At 41.5% G+C, this 26,139-nt stretch overlaps 2 protein-coding genes across 5 annotated transcripts in view; one reads left to right on the top strand and one right to left on the bottom strand.

The window, feature by feature from the left end:
* The window catches only part of ablim1 (actin binding LIM protein 1), a 39,312-nt gene extending 27,134 nt beyond the window's left edge, over positions 1 to 12,178 (bottom strand). For 2 of the 4 annotated variants that reach the window (XM_022743669.1, XM_022743664.1), the window contains exon 1: positions 8,295 to 8,385. In XM_022743669.1, the coding sequence (XP_022599390.1) occupies positions 8,295 to 8,385 (91 nt within the window). Of the gene's footprint in view, positions 1 to 1,661; positions 1,887 to 8,294; positions 8,386 to 12,092 lie in introns of those variants that run through there. The other 2 variants (XM_022743667.1, XM_022743666.1) reach the window with 2 other exon arrangements.
* An 848-nt stretch (positions 12,179 to 13,026) lies between these two features.
* fam160b1 (family with sequence similarity 160 member B1) lies at positions 13,027 to 24,771 on the top strand. Its single transcript, XM_022743625.1, has 18 exons — positions 13,027 to 13,042; positions 13,165 to 13,319; positions 14,381 to 14,459; positions 15,960 to 16,129; positions 16,475 to 16,579; positions 16,713 to 16,835; positions 16,993 to 17,220; positions 17,334 to 17,530; positions 18,086 to 18,200; positions 18,350 to 18,426; positions 18,533 to 18,725; positions 19,097 to 19,260; positions 19,930 to 20,076; positions 20,162 to 20,252; positions 20,394 to 20,537; positions 21,592 to 21,732; positions 22,554 to 22,657; positions 22,742 to 24,771. Exons 2-18 carry the CDS (start codon positions 13,275 to 13,277, stop codon positions 22,851 to 22,853), a joined length of 2,235 nt encoding a protein of 744 aa, XP_022599346.1. The 5' UTR covers positions 13,027 to 13,042; positions 13,165 to 13,274; the 3' UTR covers positions 22,854 to 24,771.
* Positions 24,772 to 26,139: the final 1,368 nt, after the last annotated feature.

Raw genomic sequence — 26,139 nt, 5'->3', positions numbered from 1 at the left:
AAGCCGCCTGCCACCAACAAATCCCAAGAGTCGGCAGGCGAAGTAGCGGGTTAAGTCTAACGGAAAACTTTCAGAGAGGGATTGTGGAAGATGAACATGTGGCAGCCAGAGGTTACGGGTGTTCTGCCAGCACGGGGAACTCAGTGGCAAAGGCCTTTTCTTTGTGGCCTGTCGAATCCACATCAAGAGGACAGCTCCAGAGTCGGACGCCGCCTCCAGCCACCAGTGTACTGTCAAATACATAAACAAACCTACACGCTCACATTTGGATTTTTTCTTTTTTTTTTTGTGATAGAAATATTTTCAGACAAAAAACAAAAATATCACATGCCCACACATAGAACGCAAACTCTATCTACACAAGCTGGAAGATTAACCCATTAAACATCCACTGAAACACAGTAGTAATATATCAAGTTGGTTCACTTTAGAAGGGACTTGAGTGTAATACTAACTGGTGATGACGTAGACCGACTTATTACTGTGATTAATGGCTCTTATGTTCATTTCCAGTCCAGTGAGCCAGGCGGGAAGGTGATGTAATACTTTGCCTTTTCCATTACAGCAAATAAAGTCTAAGGGATGTATATATGTTGAAGCTACAGAAGCTATATCAGTTTAATTTCAATTAAATATTTGTTCTTAATTTTACTCAGTGGCAGAAAATTATTGCCGTTACTTCTTTTTTGAATGATTTTAAACAGGAGCTTTTTGTATCATAGAAAATTGTGTCTACGTTGCTGCTTGCTGTGAGTCATACTGACAAACAATGGTCAACCTGACATACCCCAGTAAATTACTGGGAATGTTAACATCTCTGGACCATGCCCCCTAATTTCACCTAATTCATCCCACACAGCTGGGTGACCTCAGTTATAGGTGGAAACAATCATCTTTTTCTCTTAACACGACACTATGAATGAGGCCACAGCTGACAACAATGGAGTGTACCTTTTAGATGGTCGCCATGGCAACGGCTGCAGACAGAGCGAGAGAGAGGGAGAGAGAGAGAGAGAGAGAGACGGAGAGTGCAGGTCCATAGCTCTGCGCAGTGTGGATCCCTACACTAGTGCTCCACTTTTCCTCCCTATACATGTTACCTCTTTTCCCCGGCCTCCACAGTGTGTTCAGCAAGAGCGATCACATCGCAGCCCTGACCATTTTACATTTGGTGTCACGCTGCTACACAACAAGCCAGATGCTTTGTTCCAACACATACATTTACATAAAGCCTGACGCTGCCAAATGAAGCTTCAACCCAAGCATCAGCTGCTGGAGAGTATCGAGAAGGGCGTAGCATGTTCAAGTCTTGAACATAGAGAGTGTTATGTTGAAGATGCACATTTATACTGTGTCATTAGTCATGCTTCTTCCAAGCAATACACAGCCATATAAAGAAAACCATATCCACATTCCCATGACTACATCATATAGCCACACATTTAACCAAACCAGAGTCTCTGGATTTAGTCAAACTAAATCTAATTCAAGCAGCCAGACACAAGAGTGCAGATCAGACTGGACATGCTGCACATCTACACACAGTGCAGACAGTCAACAACACAACAGGCAAAGCACATCCCATAAAAAACATACTCCTACACACACACACACACACACACACATACACACATGCTCTCTGACCGAGACCGCTGGAATACCTTTTTCTTTGACCATGACCATTGGAATCCAGGTAAATCTGCACCAGAAAAGGCTCTGAGAATCGATCACCAGTAACACGGGAGCTGCTACTTCCTTTTTTTAGTCAAGACTGAAGAAAGAGAGCCCCCACGAAGAGAGAGAGAGAGAGAGAGAGAGAGAGAGAGAGAGAGAGGGAGAGAGAGGAGTAGGCGCTGCTGAGCTCTCCTCCCGAAATCACCGTTACAGCGTGGGGTTTGCCTCCTGACTGCCTGTTTTCCTCCCATCCCTCTCCTCCTCCTCCTCCTCTGCCCACTCCTCCCCCTCCTCCTCCCTCCTCTTCCCCTCCTAGTCCCTTTCTCAGCCCCTCTGTTGTGTCAGCCGCCTCCTCATTGCAGCAACCAGGTGGCTGCTGCTGCTGCCTCTGTTTGACCCAAAATCCCCTACATGTGTATATATATATATAATCTGTAACATCTGTTTTTCTTCTTTTTCAGCTATAACATCTTGTCCTCATGACACGTCAGTTTGACTCTGCTACCACTGCAAACTATAGGTATGATGTGCTATGATTAAAGAACTCAGCAAGCTAAGTTTAACTTGAAATAACCCTTTACCACATCACTGTACTGTATAACACACACCTCAACACCAAGACTTTTTATCACTACAACAGGGCAGCAGGCAGAGATTAATTACTTTCTCCAGTGCAGTAATTAGCCTGCTGCACTAAAAGACCAGTTTCGTTTAACAAAGATGACTGTATTTGACAAATAGTAAAAAAGCATGAGCCTGAAAATCATGAAATATGAAGCCACACAGTAAAAGACTGAATTCTTTTGGAAATTGTGGTCTTTCGTGACAGTAACTGGAGGTGGTTATAGCACCAAAATTAATAATTAAAATTCAATAAAAAATGTACTAAACAGAGTATCCACACTTCAGAAAATGCTGGTAGGATGTTAAGTGCTTTTTGAACATGTCAGAATTAGGGTTATCTAATCAAATACATTCAACACTGTTGAACTGATCATCATGAACTAAAGCCAGGCTCACCTTGAGTGACAGCCCTAAGTTGCTAATAATCGCACTGCTTCTAGCATGAGCTTTGTATTAATATCTTTAGTGGATCCTCTGTAATCCAATTACAGAGAGCACGGGAGAGCACTTCCTGTGATCCCAGCGAACAAATCAGCTCTTATATCATTTGCCTCTGAAATGATTGTATGAAATGTTGACATTACTTGTAAACTCTGCTTTAGAGAGTTTACTCTATCATAAGAATGTTGCAAAGCATAAGCAAGTTTCCCATCTGCAAGGGGGATAAAAAAAAATACAAACATTTGCAGCATGAAAAATGAATGCAAATCACTTTGTTTATTTTGTTGCTTAGGATATCACACTGTTTTAGTATAGCATAAATTGTAACCGTACTGCTACTCCCTAACACTAACTGACTAACTAACTGAGACAGTGCTCTACAATATAACGTGTTAATAAAGCTTTGCGTTTGCCTCTTAGGGAGCAAATAACATCAACCAATACAATGTTTGAAATGAAATATGATTTCACAAGTAACTCAGCCATGTCACACCAGCAGATACTGGTGACCACACAGTCACTGATCCATGTGTCCCATGCTGGAACCTCACTGTTTCTTTCTATGGCTGAGAGAGAGGGGGTTTAGTTTTGCATCAGCACCACCTCTGTAATTGCTGATGCATGCAGCGCATTATGCATTCAGCATGCATTCATCCACTGCAGTGTCAACTGTGCCACCTGCTGGATACCCATCAATGTGCATCAGATACCACAGGGGCGTTTTCCTCTCATCAGGCGATGGCGACATGCCTGTGAGGCAAACGGTATAAATAGTTAGCGGACATTTCTTCAGCACTACGCCCTTTTTTATTATGAAGGGAGGGAAGTATGTCATGAGTTTGTGATGACTGAGGATTTGAGTGTTTTTTTTTATTTTTTTAATTGTTTTCCAAATGCTGTGTTTGGTCAAAAACCACCTACTTAAGAAAATTAGAGTTTTACAGTGTGGCTACTAACAGCTAAATGCAACATAAAGATGGCCTGTTACTATGTGCAATGGACCTATTATCATCTTGCCTACTTAATAATCACTGTAGGAGCTGCTGGACATTCATGCCACATAAGGCCTGCCAAGAGCAATTCCTGAGTAGCAAAGCCTATTATCCATGGATGAAAGGTTTCTACTGTATTTGGCTCACCTATGGATGATCCATGTCTCACCGTCCATTAATAACCTGACCAGGGAGCTTTAGACAGCACAGCCCTCATATCACTGACATTAAGCACGGTTATCACATAGCATGTGCATTTCATAGACAGCAATAAAAGCCATTTGATCTACAGTTATAGACTATTGCATTGGGTTGTAAAACCAGACTGACATTATAATGCAAAAGGTCACATTTAAAGTAAACAATAGTGGTTTGTGTGGATATATACTACACATTTATCACATGGATTAAAATTAGGATTGACGGATGCCAGACTCTACATACAGACGCACACAAAAATGCATACAGAACCTACATGTGTCAACACTCTTAGCTACACATCCTATGCGCTGGGTGATGATTTGCAGGTCCAACAGACACATAATGTGGCTGTCAGTAAATACTAATAACCAAGATGAACTTCTCAACTCCGGAGCATAGGCAGACCTGCCTTTCTGTCTCTGGATAATGACAGGCACTTCACCAGCTTGTTTCTATTTTAAAATGGGTTACAAAACAGTGAGAACCATTTAAACAGCAATCCTGGGCTACCAGGTTCACTTCTTCATAGTGCATTTCACACAGGCTACATTAACATTCCTGTTTTGCAGCTACCTTGAGCAAACAGAAAATGTGTTTTCACAAGAACCTACCAATTAAAAACATTTCATTTTAAATTTCAAAAATCTACAAACATAAAGAGCACATTTTCCTATCCACAACCCCACAGGAAGCTTGGTCTGCTGACTTATTGTTATGTGAAATGTTTCTTTGTGGTAACATCAAATGCTCACTGGATAATTGTGGAGCAGAATCAGTGCCACTCATATTCAAAAGCACTCAGCTGGTGAAATAATGCAGCATTGTTTACAGTATGGAAAGAGTGAACACAATGTTGCAGCTTTGTTGGGGCTGATGTCTCAACACTAACATGGTATAAGGCAAGGTTCGGGGTGAATAAAATGACGACTATTGTTTCTTTGTGAGTTTGAAATTCTTGCAAACTCACTTGAGACCCATTATTTCTTTTTTTTTTACTGATACTGGGTCTCAGAAGAGTCATGGAAGAATTTTTCCTGTCCAAAAAATTTAAAGCAGCAGTGAAATGACCCAGACTTGGCCTCTACAGAACTCGCTGAATATCAGCAGCAATCAACTGTCACTGTCACTGTTTGATTGATTTTAGCTGTCACTGAGGAAATGAAGGGGCTACAATAAGCCTTGACTTCTGTGATCTTTCACCCCGGGGTCAGTTTGCAGAGACAAACCTTCCGTGAACCAGGGCTAAAAGTCAAAATCAAACTTTAGTTCTAAAATAGAAGGTGCTGGTGTCTGCAGCATTTGCAAACAACTTAGTGCCAAGCAATGATGATTTTACTACTGTGTCTGGCATGCAGTCAGAGGCTACATAAGGTCTGAAATCTCAACTTGTCCTCATGCCCATGTTATAATCCTGATGTAAGCCACCAAGTCGCTTCGTCATTTACTGTTGCTTGGCATAGTCCAGCAGGTCTGCCCTTGCATATGGGTTTGCATTATATAACTATGGAGAGCATGGTGATTAATTTCCTGACTTTTACAAACATTTTTAGTAGGACTTTTTGGCGTTGGGAGTTTTGGTTGTGTAACTTGTGCATGGGAGCTTTCACACATGCACACAGGTCAGATGTGAAAAGCCACAAGACGTGTAATCACTTACTGTCATCCAATTAAAATCAAGTTATCTCTGAGCATCAACTAATCAATTCACTTGCAGACACCTACTCGCAAAGAGAGTTCAAAGCAGAGCAGCCGAACTGCAGTACGGGACTAAAACAGAATCTTCTCATGGTCTTAACAAATGACTGTTGAAGGGGGGAAAGTAGAAGAAAGGGAAAGGAAAAGAGGAAAGAAATAATAAAATGGAATGTAACTTTAATTAAAGTGTCTAAAGTGTCTAAAGGTAGAACAATTTTCTAGCATTGAATCCATTTTAATGGTCCGTTTTTATTACTCATTGAATAAGCAATCATCACTAAAGCTGACTGATGTTAGCCACAGCTAGGATGGATGGCTGCAATGGAAGATGGGTGAAAAAGTGTTTTACACAGATAGATCTAGATGCATCTTTTCTCTTGTCCTACCTGTAGCGACATCGTTCAGCCTCTCACTTAGGTAATAATCGTTTGGGTTGAGGTAGGGCAGCTGCTCCATGTACTGTTTGGGAATGAGGTACAGGACCTCAGCCACATGCCCATCCTCAATAATGGACATGCGCTTGACCGAGCTCTTGCGCTTCACCCGGACGCGGTCGACACTGTGACTGCGGCTGGAGCTGCACAGCTTGCCAAGGCTGTTGAGATTGGGCAGAGTGGGCATGGTGGCTTCCTCCCCTTCAACCGTCCCACAGAAAAGGGTGAAGCACAGCAAGTAGACGTCAGCCAGGATCGGGCTCACACCTGCTCTAAAATCCAGTTGTCTTCAGTAATGTAGAATGAGGGGTGTTCATAGAGACACAAAACAGGAGCAAAGGAGCCAGAGCTTGACGGGAAACTTCACAGCAGCTCATCATTAAACCATGGCAATATCCAGTGAGGCCTCTGGTGGAAACTCTTCCTGTTAGGATCCCTCCACCTGTCACCTCAGATGTGCAGTAGATGTAAGAAGAGGAACACCGATGTCCACCTTGAGGTGGAGACACCAAACATCAGGCAGCAGGTATTACAAAGCACTCCGCTGCAGGTAGAGCAAAGTGAGACACATAGAAAGAAGCTTACACTGCGAGTGTCTTCAGCATAACCAGCCTGGTGCCTTAAGCAGCTTAGGGCTGACGTCGAGCCTATGATTATCTTCTGGGTGGGGTTAGGTAGCTCTACATCAGGTTGGCCCAGTGTATGGTGGGAGTCTCTATACCTGATGTGACCCATGTGCATCCCCATCACTGCTCTGTTTTTTTCACATCTGTCCACTGATGTTGAGAATCTGTCAGACCTTGACAGCCACAATTTACATCAAAGGACGTGACAATAAACAACCAGATCTTTTCTGAGAGCGTTTTAGATGCATCTGGATCCCATTCTGTTCACACAAGGTGGTTTTGTGTGAAATGTTATTTTCGTTCAGGTGGATTCAGGTACAGAAAGGCAGATGAATGGATGCATATCAGTGTACAGCATCACTGTGAGCCAAGACATACTTTCAGGGTAGATTGCCTTGGAAGTCTGCCAGTCCTTTAGGAGGTCAGAAACCAGCAAGGTCATTGCAACGGCCAACAATGCACAAACCCACTGTTAATGATCAGCAGGATCCTGCAAAATAAAAGATGGTGTGACTACATCAGCAGTGGGGTGGAAATGCCAGCAGTGGCTCTCTATTATCCGATAAAATCGCTGGATGAAGCAATAGGATTTTGGAATATGTAACTTAGTAAGAAGCCATGTTCTGAGTTCTTAATCTTCAAAGCATCTAATGTTGGGGTGGATTTGTTTCTGCAAAAACTTCCAGAACGTCATCTTAACAAGCCAAATCCATATAACCAAGATCTAGCCTTTGAATTTTTATAAGCAGTCTTTCTTGAGTCTCATGACCTGGATGATCTTTCTTGAGGCAAAGATATATTGACCTTCCTCGGAAATGTGAGATAAGCATGAGGTAATTTTTGAGTCATCAAATTGTTATGGTGGGAGGTGAAAAGTTACGAGAATCTGAACAAACTCCACAAAAACAACATAACCCCAAAGGTATGTTTGAAAACAAGCAGAAACATTATGGTTTCATGAAAACATAAAAACTGGCACTGAAAAGACAGCACTGGCTCTGGCATATACACAGATTAATAACTAAAAAAAAACCCTCCATGATATCTAATATTCATCAAACAGATAAGGGTAATTACAGCTATCTACTTTCCCCCACCAAATGAGGTAAGTAGATATGATGAAAAGCACAGCAGACAATGACAAAGCACAAAATATCCTTTTTGTCTGAGATGTCGGGCTTGGCCTGCACTTCAGATTTAATGAATTTCCTCTTTGTCTGAGAGGGTGCGCAAGGACAGGATGGCTGGAGCTCAGCTGCCTTAGTTTACAATTTACATCGATGCAGTACTTAACTGATTTAGGTTCACCTACACCCACACATGCAGACACATGGACCTGGGTGTACCTAAGGACATGCTACTCTGCTGCAGTGAGGCACTGCCCTCCAATCGTCATCCACTCTGTGGTAGCTTTGACTCAACTACCCACACACTCGCAAATCAACACATACATGCTCGTAAAACAAGACTGCTGCCTCTGCACACAGACAAATTCGCATCGCACACAAAATACATCCTGAATGTTCTCATAGCCTCTGCCGTTTCTGCATCCTGCTCCACACTAGCAGAAACACACCCCCCTGCTCTTCATGTTTGCCTTGTCTTACCATCCAGTCCGAAGCAGGAGGTGATTTTTTGGGCGTAGTTGCAGAGCCCATCGTAGCCAGGCTGCTGCCTCTCTGAATTCCTCTCCCCCATCTCTACACACTCCCACACACACCGTCCCGTCCGGCAGCACTTTCACTCCTTCCCCTGCTCATTAATTATTCAGGCTTTTGCCAGGACACATGCATGCGCGTGCACACCAATTTCCCTACGCGACATATAGTATACACACACACACAGTGAGAGAGAGAGAGAGAGAGAGAGAGAGATAAAAGTGCTGATGCAGAGGGTCGTGCTGCTGGAGCATGAGCAGCCCTCTCCAGTGGTCGGATAAGGAGGAGGCATCAGATTGGGTTACTGCAGAATGGAGCCATGCCTCCTTTTTCATCCACCATTGATCATCCAGATTGCACTGCAGTGTAACAGGTACAGTGTTCAAGATGTGCTAACCCTGCTCAAGGAAAGGGCGGGGCGGAGAAGGAAGTCAGAGTGGGGCAAAACTGGAGAGGTACCAGGTGTTGGGGGCGGGGGGACTCTCTTTGGTGCTGGTCATTTAAAGCTATCTACACATCCAAATGCAACGATTACTTAAAGATCTGATTACTGGAAGAAAAGAAATCACATCAATAGTCTGGTCTGTTGAAGATGGGGAAAAAACAAAGCATAACCATAACCAAATCTACATGAAAATAACAGAATGACATAATAATGTTTTTCAGAAAATAAAATAGCTTTTATTAATATTGAGTTTGATCACAGGCTTAAACATCACACGTTTCGACACTGAAACCTTGTTTAAAGTTTCATTAGGAAGATAGGAAAGACCTAAAATGCATAAATTCAGTCCACTATTACTTCACAACAATGCCTTCAAAGAGGTTTACAAAATCTAATATAAAATATGACCAACTTCTACAACAGCCCAGGAGTAGCAGAAACCTGAATGAATAACACTGACCCACATATGTGAGCACTCTGCTGTCCAACATGTTGCTTTAAGTTTCTCCAGTGGAGCAGCGACAACCAGCTTAAATGGACCAAGTTGAACAATAAATTCTCCCACAAAGCTAACCAAAACAGTGAAGAACCAAAAGCATTAGCAGTAACAAAACATTCAGCTATAAAAACAAATGAGGAGATTATGCTAAATGGCAAAACTGTGGGAGGTTTCCCACACCAAGAGCGAAAATGTACTGTAGATGGAGGGATTTGATGAGAAACCGCCCCGCCATCCCTCACATGGCATTACTGGGGTGACCTTGAACAATGCACTTAACCCCTCTGCTCAATAGCCATCAGCAGCACACTCACACTGAGCAGCTCATAGGTAGAAATGAAAGTGACTGCACTGCTTGAAATAATATATAGTATGCACTCTGTCAACAACCCCAGGATAATAAAGATTTTTATAAAATCATGTTAAGAGATTCCAGACAAAAAAAAAAACAGCACAGGAAATATGATGACACTGAAAAGCCCAGATAAAGTATGGCCCCAAGGGTGTATTATAAGGTGGGGTGACTAATGGAGGGGCATCACTACCAAGGTAAAAGCTGATGGCCCTATGCCGATAAAAGGGTGGGGGGTAGGCGACTGCAAGACTGAGAGCACAGTAATGGCTGATGCTCGCTGGACAACTGAGAAGGTCACTGGTAAACATAAATGTATACTGAGAGGGGAAAGTGGAGTCATTTCAGCCATTGTTTTTTCACTTCCTGCATTTCTGTGGGAACAAAATCAATTGCCTTGAACATGTTTTTCTTGCCTATATTTTTTGATGGGTGCTACTCTAGAACAGTCATAAAAGTTGCAGGATCATGTCCATTAAGTTCAAGAAGATACAAGAAGCAGTTTGGAGGCTTCAATGACTCACTATTGGAAAGTGATGAAACTGGATGGGGCTAGCTGGTTAGCATGCGAACTTCAATAGAAGAAAGTATGTGATAGAAACAAGAGTTAACATTGGTGTAGCTTTCCATCACTGGAGACAGCTCTTGGCGAGGAAAGGAATGAAGTTTGATGCTGAATTGCAACGTTGCTTCTAGACTGGTAGTGTTGGCTGTAAATGCTAACGCTGGCTATGTAGCAATAGCAATAGCAAAACATACAAATAGCTCCTTTAAAGCTGCAACTTGTGATTCTTTTCTCAATCTGTTCGTCCATAAAATGTCAGAAAATTCCATCAGAAATTTCTTTAGCCCAATGTGTCTTCAAATTGCTTGTTTTGGTCGACCAGCAATCCACAATCCAAAGATATTAAGTTCACAAAAGTGGAAAATTTAGTGACAATCAAAATATGTGTGTCAATGGACTAATCAAAAAATATTCTCAATCATTATCTTATTACAAAAATACTTTATGCACCCTTGTTAAATATTGTGAAAAATAAAAGAAATTAAGCTTCTAAAGTACATAAATGACCAGTGCAACTGAACAAGCATTGGCTCAGGTTAGCCCATGACAAATACGTATTTGATTTGACAAATTCTTACAAACATTTTGTGACAATGTGCCTGATTTATTGGCGATAATAGATGAATATTGCCTCATTCATCTAACCAACATAGAGATAATTGGCACTTCACTATCGGACAACTGTAGGGTGTGGGGTAGTTACTTATCATGAATATTGATAGCTGTTTGCAGGGGCTTAAGCGTGCTAATCAGATCCATGTACCACAGGGGGGCTGTCAAGGGGGGCTCTGAGCTCCATCAATCTCGACCAGCAGCCATGGAGGACAGATACAGTAGGCCACATCACTCACAGGGGGAGTTCAAAGCCATCTTGCTACATATGCTCAGCCATACTGAGCCTGAAGGAGAGCGACATACTGTACAGCTAGAGCTGCTTTATAAAAGGCTTATGTTTTACCCAATAACAGGATCAGGCCCATCAAGATGAATCCAGCTGCAGATTTAACACAATAATAACCTTGAGGTTATGATAATATTGTAACCTCTGCTTTTATCCAGATCTCAATCAGTCAGTCAGCCTGTCTGATCTTAACCTATAGCAGCTGGAGGCTCTTTATCTCCTCTGCCAGAGAACACAGTCACCTGACACAGATCCAGGACAGCACAAAAGCCCAGCTGATGGGAACAAATATGGTTCACCTGCACTGTTTGCAGGTATCAGTTTGTTTTATACTCAACAGGAAATGAAAACATCTTCTCAACTCAGACAGGGTGAGATTGTTGCACCAAACAATAGTTTGCATTTCTTTCCAAAAAGATTGTACTCCCACTTTTTTTGTCCCCTCTCCAGCTAAACACTTGAAAGAAGTCATCATCAAATTTCACAACTCCATTGTATCACAACCAGTCAGTTAGGAATGCGCAGAATATGCAGTCCTCCAGCAACAGCATTCATTTAGGCAACAATTAGAGTGAGTGCAGCTTTCAACTAATGATATGCACCATCCCTGATTAAAGACAATATGAAATGTCAAAAGGAACAGCAGTCAGAGGAGGTCTATTATCACTGCTGGGATTTTTTTTTTTTTAAAAAGTGTGATCTATTTATAGGTTGAATCACAATGCATAGTATTCATAACAACAAAATAAGTTGTCTAGAAAAGGCTGCAGCAGTGGAAGCTGTAGTTCCAGCTATGCACCGGTGTAACCTACTTAGAATAACAGAGCCATTATCAGAGCCTGATCCTCCCGAAAGACGACGCAAATGGGCTCTCTTCTCCATTGCATCCATCCTTGAACCAAGACCCCACTCCACTCCCAAAATTAAGAGACTTTTCTCCTTTATATGTATTGTTATGAAGGCTTCTGCGGCAAAAGATACTCACCTCTAGCAGACATGCCTGGTAGGTAGAGCTTCTCTTTCTTTGCCGAGATTATCAGGAGGAGATGCCCCGCTGCAGTTTAGAAGAAGAGGGAAAAGACCGGTTGACAGTCTGATATTATCTATGCTTTAAGTTTTTGGCTGTCATCTAATGGGATTAAACGCAGGGAAACATACAGCCTGCGATTTGGGAGACTAGACTAGGCTGCGCGATGGAGAGAGCACTTTCCCAGCGACAGGGCGTGTCCTGGAACAGACAGCATCCTTCTTATTTTCCAACAAGTTTATTTCCATATTTGAACATAATATTACAGAATTGCGGACTTATAAATTAAATAATTCTTGAAATTCCTCGCCTGCAGCTGCTGTCAGGTCACCTAAACCTTAAACCGGCTAGCCTACTTTTTTGTCTGGGATGACTGTGCTGTTCTGGACGTGGTAGTTGGGCTAAATCGTAAAGTTGACAGGCGCTCTGGAGCAATGAATGTTGCTTTTCATTTTCGCCCCCGTTAACCTGGCTGCTTTGAAAAAATATTTGGCAATCTCTTCATCACGTGGATTCCTTAACTTTTTTCCGAAAAGCAGTGACACTTTAAGCAAGCGTAACCTCCACCCTATTGTGAGAAAAACTGGGAATTCAGAGATATAACCCAAATCAGTGCATCATGTGGGAGGATAATCAGTTGATTTCCCAGCTCACTGAGATTTTCCAGATAATTTATATTGCTCGGTTATCGGAATCCCATACTTGCTTATACATTTGAAGTGGGCTTATTGATCCTCGTTTCCATGCTGAAGATATTGATCATCGTCCCACATTGAGTGTATTGGTTGCTGTCTCCATTTGTATGCATCGATCGCTGTCAGTAATTATAAGGCAGTGTCTTGTGTTCCTGCGCCCCCTGGTGGTTCTGAAGAGTAGCGTTTGGCGAGGGAAGTGCCACCGTGTCCAAAGTGAGCATACGTTACTTGAGTCTGTAGACGTCTTGTTTACAGTGGTTGTGCCAGGCCCGTGAAGTCGTGTGGCCAGCAACGTGTTACGGTTTTATTGCTCACATTTATTCTTTCGTTACAAGGGTCATTATATGAAACCTCCAATCTGGATCGAGGCGGTAGCAACAGGAAGAAGAAGATAGAGGAATTCTCTAGGTCTTCTCGGGAGAAACTAGTCCAGTCGAAGAACAAAATGTTCTCCAAATTTACGTCCATTCTCCAGCATGCCGTGGAAGCGGTGAGTGTTAACCAAAAATATATGTCTGTCCATTGGCTTGCTTTTGTGTAGTATCTATTTAGGTTAGAAGGGGCCTTTGGTCGACCAGACATCAACATATCATAACGTCAGCATTAGGGATACGTTGCTAACTAGCGAGCTAACTAATTAGCATAAGCGAATGTTAGCGTTTTGTGTTTGTGTTTTCAATTTGTATTTTTTTTCTTGTTAGCTACTGTATACTTATAAGTGTGTTTGTTTGTCTGCTCACTTGCGATACTAACTAACATACTTACCCATTACAATTTTCTTAATTGCAGCGAGTCATCTGTGTTAAATGTAGCTTCACAAACTGAGCTAGTTAGCCCCCGACGTCAGCTGATAACAGCCTCAAGAAGCTAAGCTAACGTCGTAGCTAGCTAGTTAGCTATGTCGTTTCAAATAGCAGGGTTTTATCATAAGGAGTGATGTCGAAATGACTTGACACCCCTGTTTAATGTTGCGCAAAAGTTTTAACGTTAATAATAAAGCCACAGTCTACGGAGCATGTCGCACATCTCTTTTTGGAGAGCTTAATGTTAGACGTTAGCTAGCTAGCTAACTAGTCAGAAACCAGTAGTAACCTATCTGAAACCTGTTTTCAAGTTGCTCCTGTTAGGGGTTTCAAACAATAGACGAAAACCTTTGACTTACGGCGTAGATGTGAGTTGATAGGCAAACGTCAAATACCAACTAATTATTCTGTCATGGAGTTTATTGGAGCGTATGAGGATAAGAGCAACGATAAGTGTAGACCATTATGTCACATGAAAGTGAAAATTTTTACCCTATCCTAATCTTTACATGTTTTGAAAGTTGTTGTGTCTTAGATCAAAACAGTGTGTTAATTTGTACATTAGATCCATTTAAGAAATGAGAAGGTGTTATTTGAAACTAGTAGACTGAGCAAGAAGACCCACATCTGTTTGAAATCTGAAAATGACTGAGACATGTAGACATGTTGTCATTATAATTAGTGGGGTCTCTATGGGCCTGCAGTTTAAACATAAAATATGCTTATGTTTATAATCTGTCTTTTTCAGCTTGCCCCATCGCTGCCCCTGCAGGAGGACTTTGTCTATCACTGGAAGGCCATTACACATTATTACATTGAGACTTCTGGTAAGAAAAGTCTGAAAGAAAAAGAATAACAGAGGTAGCTTGATTGCCTTCAAAGGTGTTAATGTCTTTTGTACCAAGGGCACCAGTCAAAAGTTTGTGTACACTTGCAGGAAACTGATCTGTTCATAAGTTGTTCATACTAGTAAGAGTATTATGGTTACAGATAATGACGTATACACTGTTGATTAATCCATCTATTACTTAATCTGATAATATTCAGTATGTTAAAGATGATAAATAATGTATAATGATAATAACTAGTTTCCAGATCCTATAGGTTTGCCTTAAACTTAATTGAAAAGAAAGCAAAAGGCAGCGTTTTAAAGTTTTAACTGCATAACGAACATTTACTATTTTACCTCAACTACAATAGTTCATTGATTATAAAAATATCTATTGGTTGACTAATTACTTACTGATGTAGTACCACTGGGCTCAGGCAGTGCAAACGGAATGGTTATAAAGAAAATCCAAATGGAAAGGCTAGTTGAGAAGTATGCTGGGAATGTCATGCTGCTTGAGTTTGCAATATACTTCAACAATTCTCTCTGGACTAAAGCAGCCCTTCTCTACGACAGTGCCTCTTTTCATGTTTGGACCAGGAAAGTCTCCTTTTCTTATTCTTCACTCTGAACAACTTCTTTGCTGTAGTTCTCTTAGTTTGGGCAGTTTAACAAAATTCACTGTGAACAGCTGATAGAGGATTATCAGCACTCAAAGTATTATATAGCAGATTTGTTTTCATGTATCACTGGTGAACTTTTGAGCAGCTCAACCTTCATCAGTCCTCATGATTGTTGATTTTTTAGAAATCATTCGGTTATTTTGTGGTTAAGTGGTTGTTTTTTGTCTTAGAAACCTAATTTCACACACTTGTTATTCTTGCGTCACTGACCACATTTTAGCGTTTTGTCCTTTGCTAGATTAAGCACAATACATACATTGGTATTTTATTTCAACTGATGTGATCCACAGTTTCAACCACTTGTGCATAATATAGCCCTGCTGTTTTCTCTCATGTTACCTTCATGCACTGGGTTAAGCAAATGTTGGCTGTTGTCAATAACTCACCACTTTTAGCATGTGTGTCACAATAAATGTGTTTAAATGTGTAAACAAGATTTTACTGGGAAGTCACCAAGGGAACTATTAATAGTGCCGGCAGAATTAGCCAACAGTGCCAAAAGCCGGCCTGATATTGATTTGATACTTTGTAAGGATGCTTTTTTGACAGCAAAGATCATTGTATCAAAGTATAATCTTTCAGGAACAAAAGTGAAATGAATGCTACATGGAAGCCATGTAGTTTAGTAGTTTTGTTTTTGCATGTGAGCAAAAAAAAAGAGAAAGGAAAACAATTGGCTTTGCACAGGTGAAGTGGTCAGATAAAAGTTCAGAAGCTTTTACGCTGAGGTTGAGAGGCCTTTTCCCTTGTGTTTGTACCTCATGGACAAGCAAAGGTTTCTTAAACATGTTTCTGTGTTTTCCCCTGTGTTTTAGATGACAAAGCTCCAGTCACAGACACCAACATTCCATCTCACCTGGAACAGATGCTGGACATCCTGACCCAGGAGGAAGGGGAAAGGGAGTCTGGAGAGACAGGACCCTGCATGGAGTATCTCCTACACCATAAGATCCTGGAGACTCTCTACACCTTGGGCAAGGCTGATGTAAGACAGTCATAGTTTGGTAACTACATGAACTATACCTCCAGGAAAATAAACATATCATGATATGGTACCTATATATGTGATATTGGATGAAAATCTAGAAGAAATCAAGGTTGAGAATTAATTTTGGCCACTGAGCCCCCGGAGGTTGGGACAGCTGGACGTAGCTTCAAGTATGCAATCGGCTGAAGTGCAACAGTGAATTCGAATGATTATATGTGAATGCACAATTTAGGTAGACTCTTCAGTTAATCAGCACTGTGAGTTGCATTTCCACATGGAGAGAGGGCACATCTGTTTTGGTGGAGCACCAAAACGTATTCTGTTTGTATGATCTCCCATCAGTGTCCTCCGGGGATGAAGCAGCAAGTGCTTACCTTCTACACAAAGCTGCTAGCACATATTCGTCAGCCTCTCCTGCCGCACATCAATGTCCACAGACCCGTACAGGTGAGAAGTGTTGCAGTCTGGATTTCTGTGTATTTTTGACAGTTCTTCTCCTCAAAATGGTCCACTAACGGACAGCTTATGTAACTTATTTGTAACTTTTTTTTTTTCTGTGGCTGTGACATTGCTCTGTCAGAAACTGGTTCGTCTGTGTGGGGAGGTGCTGGCTGCTCCTACAGAAAATGAAGAGATTCAGTTCCTTTGTATAGTCTGTGCCAAACTGAAGCAGGACCCATACCTCGTCAACTTCTTCCTTGAGGTGCGTTGCTATGACACCAGCGGGAATAAAAGTTGAGCTGCACAGTCATAAATATTCATCTGTATGTATTACTAGCAAGAGCCTTACAGGATTTCAAAATCCTGTAAGTATTTTCTAGTCAAGAAAATATCTCTTTATTTTGTGATGTTACTTGCAGAACAAGTTGAAGAGACCTGAGACCAAGAGTCCTGAAAGAGCAGGGGAGGTAAAGGAGGATGTTTTGGCTCCAGACACTGGTCAGTCTCCAGCAGGGGAACAGGCTGACTGCCCAGAGGAGCCACAGGCTGCTGCTGCTGCCGCCTCCACCTCTAGTCCAACAAGCAACAACAATAACAACAGCAATTACAATCTTGTCACCTCCCTGCTCAACCTCACAAAGAGCCCTGTGAGTAACCCATGATTTAAGTTAAGTATTATATGTCTTTTCCTTTTGGTGTGAGTTCAAAGTTGGTATCCATAACCCATGTTCTCCTTTGTATCCATCCATTCCTTATTCAGGATGGCAGAATAGTGGTGAAGGCATGTGAAGGCCTGATGTTGTTGGTCAGTTTACCAGAGCCGGCTGCTGCCAAGTGTTTAACTGAAAACACCGAGCTCTGTGAGCTTCTGACTGACAGGCTGGTCTCCTTCTATAAAGCCCTGCCACAGTCCATGGACCCCTTGGACATTGAGACAGTGGAGTCGGTCAACTGGGGGTAAATGTCTTTCTAGTGTTTATGTCCGAAAACCACATATTTAATGAAATCAGAAGTGTAATCCCCCCCCCCAAAATCAAATGTTACATTTTTGACGGCTGTATTAACACATCGTTTTCTTTATGCCTGTCACTTCTACCTTGCTCTCAATAAAAGTCTCAAAGTGCTACAGTAACATAGAACACACAGTATGATGAATAAGCCTTACGGGGAAAAAAAAAAAAGTCACATCACAGATAATAAGAGGGAGCTCCGTCAGCCATGAACTAAAAATGTAGCAAGGTAAAACATGGAACCAATAGTCAAGCCAAATGGTCCGACCTAATTTCTCATATTATTTGCCAGAAACACAAGTCTATCAACATGATCAGGATCAGTGCAATCATTTGTAACCGCCACTTGCATACGATTCAAATATGTCATGATCTAAAGTTTTGATTTAATTTGACTTTGCAGGTAGCCTTAAAATAGCATCCTCTGTCAAATGATATTCTCGATGGATAAAGTTGAAGAGTTGTTTCAAACCTTTCATATTTTTATCTCTCTTTCTTTCAGGCTCGATGTATATAACCTGAAGGAAGACGCTGCTGTCTTTACAGGGAAGAGGGCTCTCATCTCCTTCTTGTCGTGGCTAGATTACTGTGACCAACTAATCAAGGAGGCTCACAAGGTTCTTAACCAATGCTGACTCACTGTGTTTCGATGCATCATATTGTATTAAGAATTGACAGAATAATAATCTCTCCAAAGAAGTTGCTTTGTATCTGAAAGCCACAGAAGGCTGAAATACATTTTTTGTTTTTCTTCACTGTCTTTCAGTCAGCAGCTGTAGTGATGGCAAAAGCAGTGAGAGAGAGATTCTTTGTGTCTGTGATGGAGCCACAGCTTATGCAGACGTAAGTCATCAATCAATCATCCTATGCTGAAATTCTTAGTCTTGTCAGTGTGTTATTTGTTGTGATGGCTCAGTTACACATGTGGTGTGTTTATGGGTTCATGTAGGTCTGAGGTGGGCATCCTGACCTCCACAGCCCTGCTGAACAGGATCATCAGGCAGGTGACATCAGAGGCTCTGCTGCAGGAGATGGTTTGCTTCCTGCTGGGGGAGGAGAGAGAGCCAGAGACTCCAGCTACTATCGCTCAGAATCCACTCAGACACAGACTGATTGAGCACTGCGACCACCTGTCAGATGAGGTTCTTCTCACACAATTGTTATTATTCAGGTTTAACATCATTTATGTCTGGCTGATGAGACTTTTTAGTACATCCTTTCTTGATGGCATTGGCATTAATATTTATAATTTTTTCTTGTTCAAAAGTACAAATGGCCATCTGCCCTTCAAAGATTCTGAGTTCCAGTGAATCATATGATTAACCAAAAGCACATGAATTTTAATTAGTATCTGGCAGAGCCATTGCACACATTTTCACCACACAAAAGAGGGATGAATCATCTCTTTGATGTTTAAGCAGCCCCTGCCTACTTTTCTGACAGAACGCAAAGACTTGGCATATTGCCATGGATTTTTAGTGGGAGCTAAGCCTCATCTCTTCCTTGTCCCCAGATCAGCATCATGACACTGCGGCTATTTGAGCAGCTGATACAGAAGCCCAACCAGCACATCCTCCACAGCTTGGTGCTGCGGAGCCTGGAGGAAAGGAACTACCTGGAGAACAAGCCGCAGGAGGAGAGGGAGCCCCTGGAGAACGGCCAGCCCCATGATGCCGTGTAAGGACCTGCATCTGACATTTGACCTCGCTGAGCTGCCTGCTTTACATGCACTTTGTGGAAAATCCTTTGCACAAACACACATCGGCTGAAATAAAGTCAATGCATCAACTAGCTGTGTTTTTCAGATGTCCTGCCACCTCCTCTGCATCATTCATTACTGTCTGTTCAACTGGTGGGACTCTTTTGAGTCATCATTAAGTGGGATCATGATAATGCATGTCAGCCACTTACTACTATAAGTCACTTTGGGGAGACTGAAACATAATGATAAATAATTTGCTTGTTTATTCTTGCTTAGGTTTATGTGATGAATGAAAATCACAATAAGACATAAACCCCCAAGAAGTCTAAATTTATAATTGATTAGTTTTCTTCTATGCTTATTTTTTTTGTTAAGTATATCTTCAAACACATGTCTTTCCAGAAAAACTCAATTTAAAATCTGTCCCCCTACCATATTATACAACAGACCCATAGTGTTATAAATTACTATCAGCCCATGTAGTTCTGAACTCTGTGTTTGAAATGTTAGAACAGATCAAATAGCTCACAATATTGCCACCAGTGGGTCTCTCAACCAAGCTATGCATTGTGTTAAGGGATGAAGAAATCCTTGAAATCTGATAAGTATAAGTAATTTTTACTGAACATGTACCTTTTGTGCAGAGATCTCGAGGAGGATCCACTGTTCGGTGACGACCTCTCTCCAGAGAGCAGGTTGTCTGGTTCTGATTGGCTCAGCTCCTCTCCACAGCAGAGTCCTGACCACGCCAAGTCTGACGGGAAGACAGAGGTCCACAAGATTGTCAACAGGTGTAGTGTCCTGCTCATGGTACAACGTGAGGTGCTCGGCCTGCCTTCCTTTTTAAAGTTCTAACTAAGAATTTTATTCCTGCAGTTTCCTGTGTTTGGTGCCTGATGAGGCCAAGTCATCGTATCATGTTGAAGGCACAGGGTATGACACCTACCTCAGAGATGCACACAGACAGGTAAGGCTACAGATACACTGGACAAATAACATTGAAGAGAAAATTAAGTTTTAGTTTTTCCAACTGTGTTTTTACCTTAATAATTCCGAGGCAGCTTCTTAGCTACTGTTGCTAATCATTTTTCTTAATTGTTCCCCTCAGTTCAGGGACTATTGTGGGGTCTGCCAGCGGTGGGACTGGAGAGGAAATCCAAAGCCTCTTGAGAAATGTAACTTGGACATTGCGTTCTTCGAGGGCCATTTCCTCAAGGTTCTTTTCGACAGGATGGGTCGCATCCTTGATCAGGTCAGTTTGATTCACCATATAGTAAACATACGTAGTTATACTGGCATTGTTCAGAACAACCGCACGCTTTACTGTTGAAATATCGGTTACACTCCACTAGTCCACAAGTCTAAATAGCAAGAAAAAAAAAGCGATCTCTTGGAAATCACAAATGCCCCATTGGCTCTAGAAAGTAAATGAAGCAAACAGAACAGGTACTGTGCTGTGCATGGAGTGCCATTTGAATAAAAATTAAACTGCCTTTTAGTTGATGGAAATATGAAGACCTATCAAACTCAGTGAATCTCAGATGATAAGTTTCCAAGGCAAGGTTTGAGTTAAACTGGTTGACCCAGCTTGACATGCACAACCAGATTCCAGTGAGTGAATTAAGCTTTCTGCATGCACAAAATTGTATTTAAGGTCAAACTAAGTAAGAGCCAGCATTTCTGTTTTTACTGATTTTAACCAAAAATCCTTATTTGTTTTTTAAGAAGCAGATCAATTCAGACTGATTGTCACTCAGATTTAATGATCCCATACACACAACTGTAATTTCTTGCCACAAGAAAACAGTTCAGTGCAGCTGAATGTAAATGAGTTACTCTTATGTCTAAAAGTGATTCCACTAATGCAAAGTGAAGAGAAAAATGAGCTGCTGATTATGCAGAGGCCATCTATTTTGTGAAAAACTAAAAACAAAAATAACGAAGGCTCACGATAAACATAATTTGACAAATGATGTTAAATGGAGCTATGAAGACGACTAAATGCGATTCAGAAACAAAATGCAATTTTTGGCAGCTCTTAGGTTTTCTGTGCGTTTTGGGAAATCAACTATTTAATTTGATTTTCAAAATGCTTCAAGGGAGAGTTTATATTAATTATCGTGTTTCTCATTAACACCTTCTGACTAATGTGAGGCATTCTGTTATATATTAATGCCAGTGTTTCTACACACATTTATGTTTTATGGACAGATTTTAAAATTTCCTCACATTTTTCACACTTCATCCCCAGTTCATTTTCCGTCTCAGTGTACAGGTTTATGTCTGATGTCTCCTCTGTCTTCCAGCCCTACGATGTTAACCTGCAGGTGACCGCTGTGCTGTCCAAGCTGTCTTTGTTACCACACCCCCACTTGCACGAGTACTTGCTGGACCCTTATATCAGCCTGGCCCCTGGCTGCAGGTCTCTGTTCTCTGTCATTGTCAGGGTAAGACTCCTGTCTAGATTAGACATTGGTTATCTTATCCATCCCTGATAGCTGACACTGCCATGCAGTTGTCTGGGCGTGTTGAGATTTCTTCCTTGTCTTGCTTGATGTTCATTTTTTCAGGTGTAGTATTGTATTTCCAAAAGTGTTTGGTGCAACAAAAGTAAAACAATCATGTTTGAGACAACTGTTGGCCTGTGTGTAAACTAAGGGCAAGTGTTTCCCTGAAACTCATTTCCCAGTAATCTTGTGAGCATGCTGTTACTCGACCTGCTTCTGACTGGAAGAACACCACCTCTCTGACTGTCTTATTCTGTGAATCACTGCAATTACTTTTCTTTGAAATCTGTCCCAGTGGCACAGTGTAAACAACAGTTAATAGGCTGGTGGAAGCAGCAAATTTTCATGTTGATGTTCTCTTTTGTTTGTGGTAATTATTACAGTCATGGGTCATGTTCAGACCTGGCATTAACATCTGTCACGGGTGATCTGATCACAAGTGGACAGATCTAAGTTCATGTGTGAATGCACCCAAGACGCATTGAGGACACATTTGAGAACTGATCACTCAGACCACGTTCAGAGATGGTCTGGGACACATGTGGCCACATTCTTTTAGCAGTGTGAACGCAAATGCATCCTGGGCCACATTGAAGGACCGCCTACTGCCTACTCCACTCTCTTCTCTCCGCTGGTGATCGGATCACTGAAGACACATGTTAATGCCAGGTCTGAACAGGGCCATGGTGTTGCACTGTAACCCAGGGATTGAAGCAGTGATGTTGAGTTTTGGTATTTGTCTCTGTTCCTGCATGTGTTAGGTGGTGGGAGATCTCATGTTGAGGATTCATCGCATCCCAGACTTCACACCCAAACTGCTGCTCGTGAGGAAGAGATTATTAGGTCTAGAGCCAGAGGGCATCAAGTACGGACTTCCACATGGATCGGTGCACTTATCTTCTGTTTATTTTTGTGGATGCAGTTTTTAATCTGTCTTTTCCTCTTTTAGTATCGACCACATGACTCTGCTGGAGGGGGTGATCGTGCTAGAGGAGTTCTGCAAAGAGCTGGCAGCCATCGCCTTTGTCAAATACCATGCAGCTGCGTCCTCCTCACCGTAATCTTTCCTGCTGCTCATCCATCTGCCTCGGCCAGGCAGACAGGTCATGATAAAACTGGGCCTTTGGGGTGTGGTGCTACCGGTGGCACAGGGTCGGCAAAACATTACCACTAATTGCTCATCCCTGCAAGACTGTTAATGCCCATGCCGATGGGTTTCATCACTCCCCCTCTTCTGGCCTCTCGGGCTCCACCAGAAAAAGTCTTTGGTCTTGTTTTTGAGCAGGTCAGAGCACAGACACTGCCCAGCCGGCAGGGGAATAGGAGGAGGAGGAGGAGGATAGAGGCTGAGGTGCAGAGAGATTTTCACTGGACTTTTTTCAGCCTCTGCATTTTCTCTCACTGCCCCACCCCCTTCCATCTTTCCTTCTCACCAGCCAAAAAATGAAAGCCCTGTAATTATTATGTCAAGGAGAAAAGATGTTTGTGTATTTATTTCCTCTCCCATTGTCACCCATTTGTAAACGTCATTGCCTTAGTGTGGTGTCACACCTTTCAGTTACAGAAAATTGTTTCCTTTTGAAACATTTTTATCTTAACCCTTCTCACATGTCTGTTTGAAGACAAGAGGCTGCAGAGACCCACCCAGAGTCCACGACCCTCAGCCCTGTAGTTACATGAATAGTGATCTGCAGTATTTACGATACTGCAATCATTTTAAATGCCAAGTCCTTTTATTTATTTGTTTGCTTTCAGGTTGCCTTTTTAACTAATGTCATATTAAGATGGAATGAATTTAAAACAGTCAAAGTCATGACTGACTAAGCGGATGCTATTTACTTTGTTTGTTTTCCTTGTCTTTCCTTCGTTTGTCTTTAAGTGCTTGTGCTGTCAAAGCTCATCTGTAATCACCGTCACCCAAAGACATCACCATCCATCACATTTTTCTCAATGAAATGGTGAATTTTGCAAGTTATGTGAATTTGCACATGGACCTCATTACATTGCACTTGTTACATTATTCAAGTTTATTCATGCTTTTAGTTTTTTTTGGTTGGCGTTCAGGAAATGTCAGGTTGGCATTTATGGAAAGAAATATCTTGATTTTGATTCTGCTTAAGTTTTTGTTCCGAAATGTCGTTCTACGGACACAGTGTTGCATTTCTCACACACCAGTATTCGTTTTGTCTAAGAGATACCCATGGGAGGGTGCAGAGGGAGATAACCTTGATTTTATTTAATTACAGCTGTGGTTTCTGGATCAGATTGTTGTATTTATTTGAAATCATCAAGTAATTCACCAGAAAAAAAACAAAAAATTAGAAGAAAGTCTTAAAAAAAAAAAAACATTTTTGCGGCGCACACCCCCAGTTTGGAAACCAGTGACTGAGCTCTGGGTCCCTCCACAGCTTATCATCACGTCCTGTGAGGTGCTGCGTTTACTGGCAGTATTACTTTTTCATGCTGATCTTAAATGATGATGAAATGTACTCACGGTGCTGTGTATTGCTGGAACAGGTTGTTGGGTTGCACGTTAGCTGGATATCTCGGTCGGAAACTATAAATCTCATCTCATCTCACAGATCAGAGATTCCAGTTAGTCTAAATTAAGATGCTACTTCTTGTAACTTAGGTTCTCATCTTATGTTCCCAGTGTGAATATTTCCATGATTGGTGGGTTGGTATGTTTGACGACGAGCTTGTTTAGGTGTGTGTGACGACTTAATGCGGTGGAGAATGGGCAGAGTCGTTCATTGAAGCCCCCACCCCCCCACCCCCCTTTCTCTCTTCTGGTCCCACCTTTAACTCATATCACTCAAGCACCTAAGCTACATTATGCAACGGCTTGCATGGAATCAGATTTGCACATTGTCTTTCTTCATCCTTGTTCATATTGTAAATATACACAACAAAAAGCTTTTGTTTGTTTGCTTTCCAAATGTTTTGTTTCATAAACCAAAAAAAAAATCTAGCCTGAACCAGGAGTAACATTTCTATTTTAATGGGAAACTTTTTTTAAATTGTCAATCATGCACATTTTTAAATCAACTATCTTTCCAACTTTTTCTGTACAGTTGTATATTGTATGTGTACAATAGCAATAGAGATATACTACCTGGTGTAAATGCATGCTTATACATTATTTTTCTTTGTTTAAAGAAAGAGAAAAAAAAAAGGCAGTCCAGCCATCTGTGATGATTTCTTAGCTGTCAGCACTTTGCTCTGACAGGGAGATATGATGCCTTACTTCACACTGTGGATCTCTGAGGACTCCTAGAATCGATGTGTAAGGGGTTTCTGCTTCACTACAGTTTGTTGTGATCTTATTATGCTTCTTTCTCTTGTGTTACATAGACTTTATTTGGTTCGTGAAGATGTACAGGACTCTCGGTATAGTCAAAAATCTGATGCCAACTGATTTCTTTCCTTGTGTCAGCTTAGACCAATCACTGTATCATTGTACTGCATTTCATCACGTTCATCGCTTCTTTCCTCTGGTGTGAAACGGGATGAGTCTCATTACACTTCTTCTATCTCATGGCCAGTTTGATTATGTGATTGTGCAATGCATAACTGAAACATTAAGGTAATGTGCATGCTCACTCCTCCTGCCTCCCAGTGCTTCACAGAGTAATAAGAAGCGATCACTGCAGTTCATTTATTCCTCATCAGCCGTCTTCATTTCATCACTGCTGTTATACACATGTATTAGGTCTCATTCAGGACAATATGGTTTTGTTTAACATTCTCCGTCCCAATTAAAAAAAAAAAAAAGTTCTTCAGCAGATGTGGTCATTCTTTGAACAGTTCACTGTGTTTTATCTTGTTTTTTATTACAAAATGTCTGTACAACAAAACAAAAATACACAAAATAACCACTTCTTTCAGTGACAAGGTGAAAACCACAAATTCTGTTCAATAATCTTTTAAAAAAAAATCTTTCTTCTCAACCACCAGATAAAATGGGACAATTGAAAGTCTTCATCGTGTGAGTTTTTTTTTTTTTGTATTCAAACAGCACTGCAGGATGACATGACAACATGTAGCCTACAGGAACATACCAGAGAACATCGAGCGTGAAAATGACCTCTCTCGCCAGTGAGTAACTGAACAGCAGTCAGCATGGGTACTTTATCCTGTGTCAGATTCTCTTTGGCTTCCAGCCTGCCATGCTCAGTCATCCAGCTAATTCTGTAGAAATGAGTCAAAAATCTCACTCTCCGGGCACAGCTGAGGATTGTATGACAGGTCCAAAGTCATGTGAGGTGGTCTGGAAATAAGTAAATCCTACACTTCCCTTGCCTTGCAGTGATTTAGGAAACAGCCACGGAAAAGAGGCACTATGGT

Source organism: Seriola dumerili, unplaced genomic scaffold (assembly GCF_002260705.1).
Source record: "Seriola dumerili isolate Sdu_G_001 unplaced genomic scaffold, Sdu_1.0 BDQW01000073.1, whole genome shotgun sequence".
Lineage (NCBI taxonomy): Eukaryota > Metazoa > Chordata > Actinopteri > Carangiformes > Carangidae > Seriola > Seriola dumerili.
Note: the sequence above shows the minus strand (reverse complement) of the source record. Positions and strands in the feature narration are given on the sequence as shown.

Excerpts from the sequence above, each read along its gene's own strand:
- fam160b1 (XM_022743625.1), top strand. The coding sequence starts at position 13,275 with ATGTTCTCCAAATTTACGTCCATTCTCCAGCATGCCGTGGAAGCG. Across the intron at positions 13,320-14,380 it reads TCCAGCATGCCGTGGAAGCG|CTTGCCCCATCGCTGCCCCT; the intron begins GTGAGTGTTAAC and ends TGTCTTTTTCAG. Across the intron at positions 16,836-16,992 it reads TCGTCAACTTCTTCCTTGAG|AACAAGTTGAAGAGACCTGA; the intron begins GTGCGTTGCTAT and ends TGTTACTTGCAG.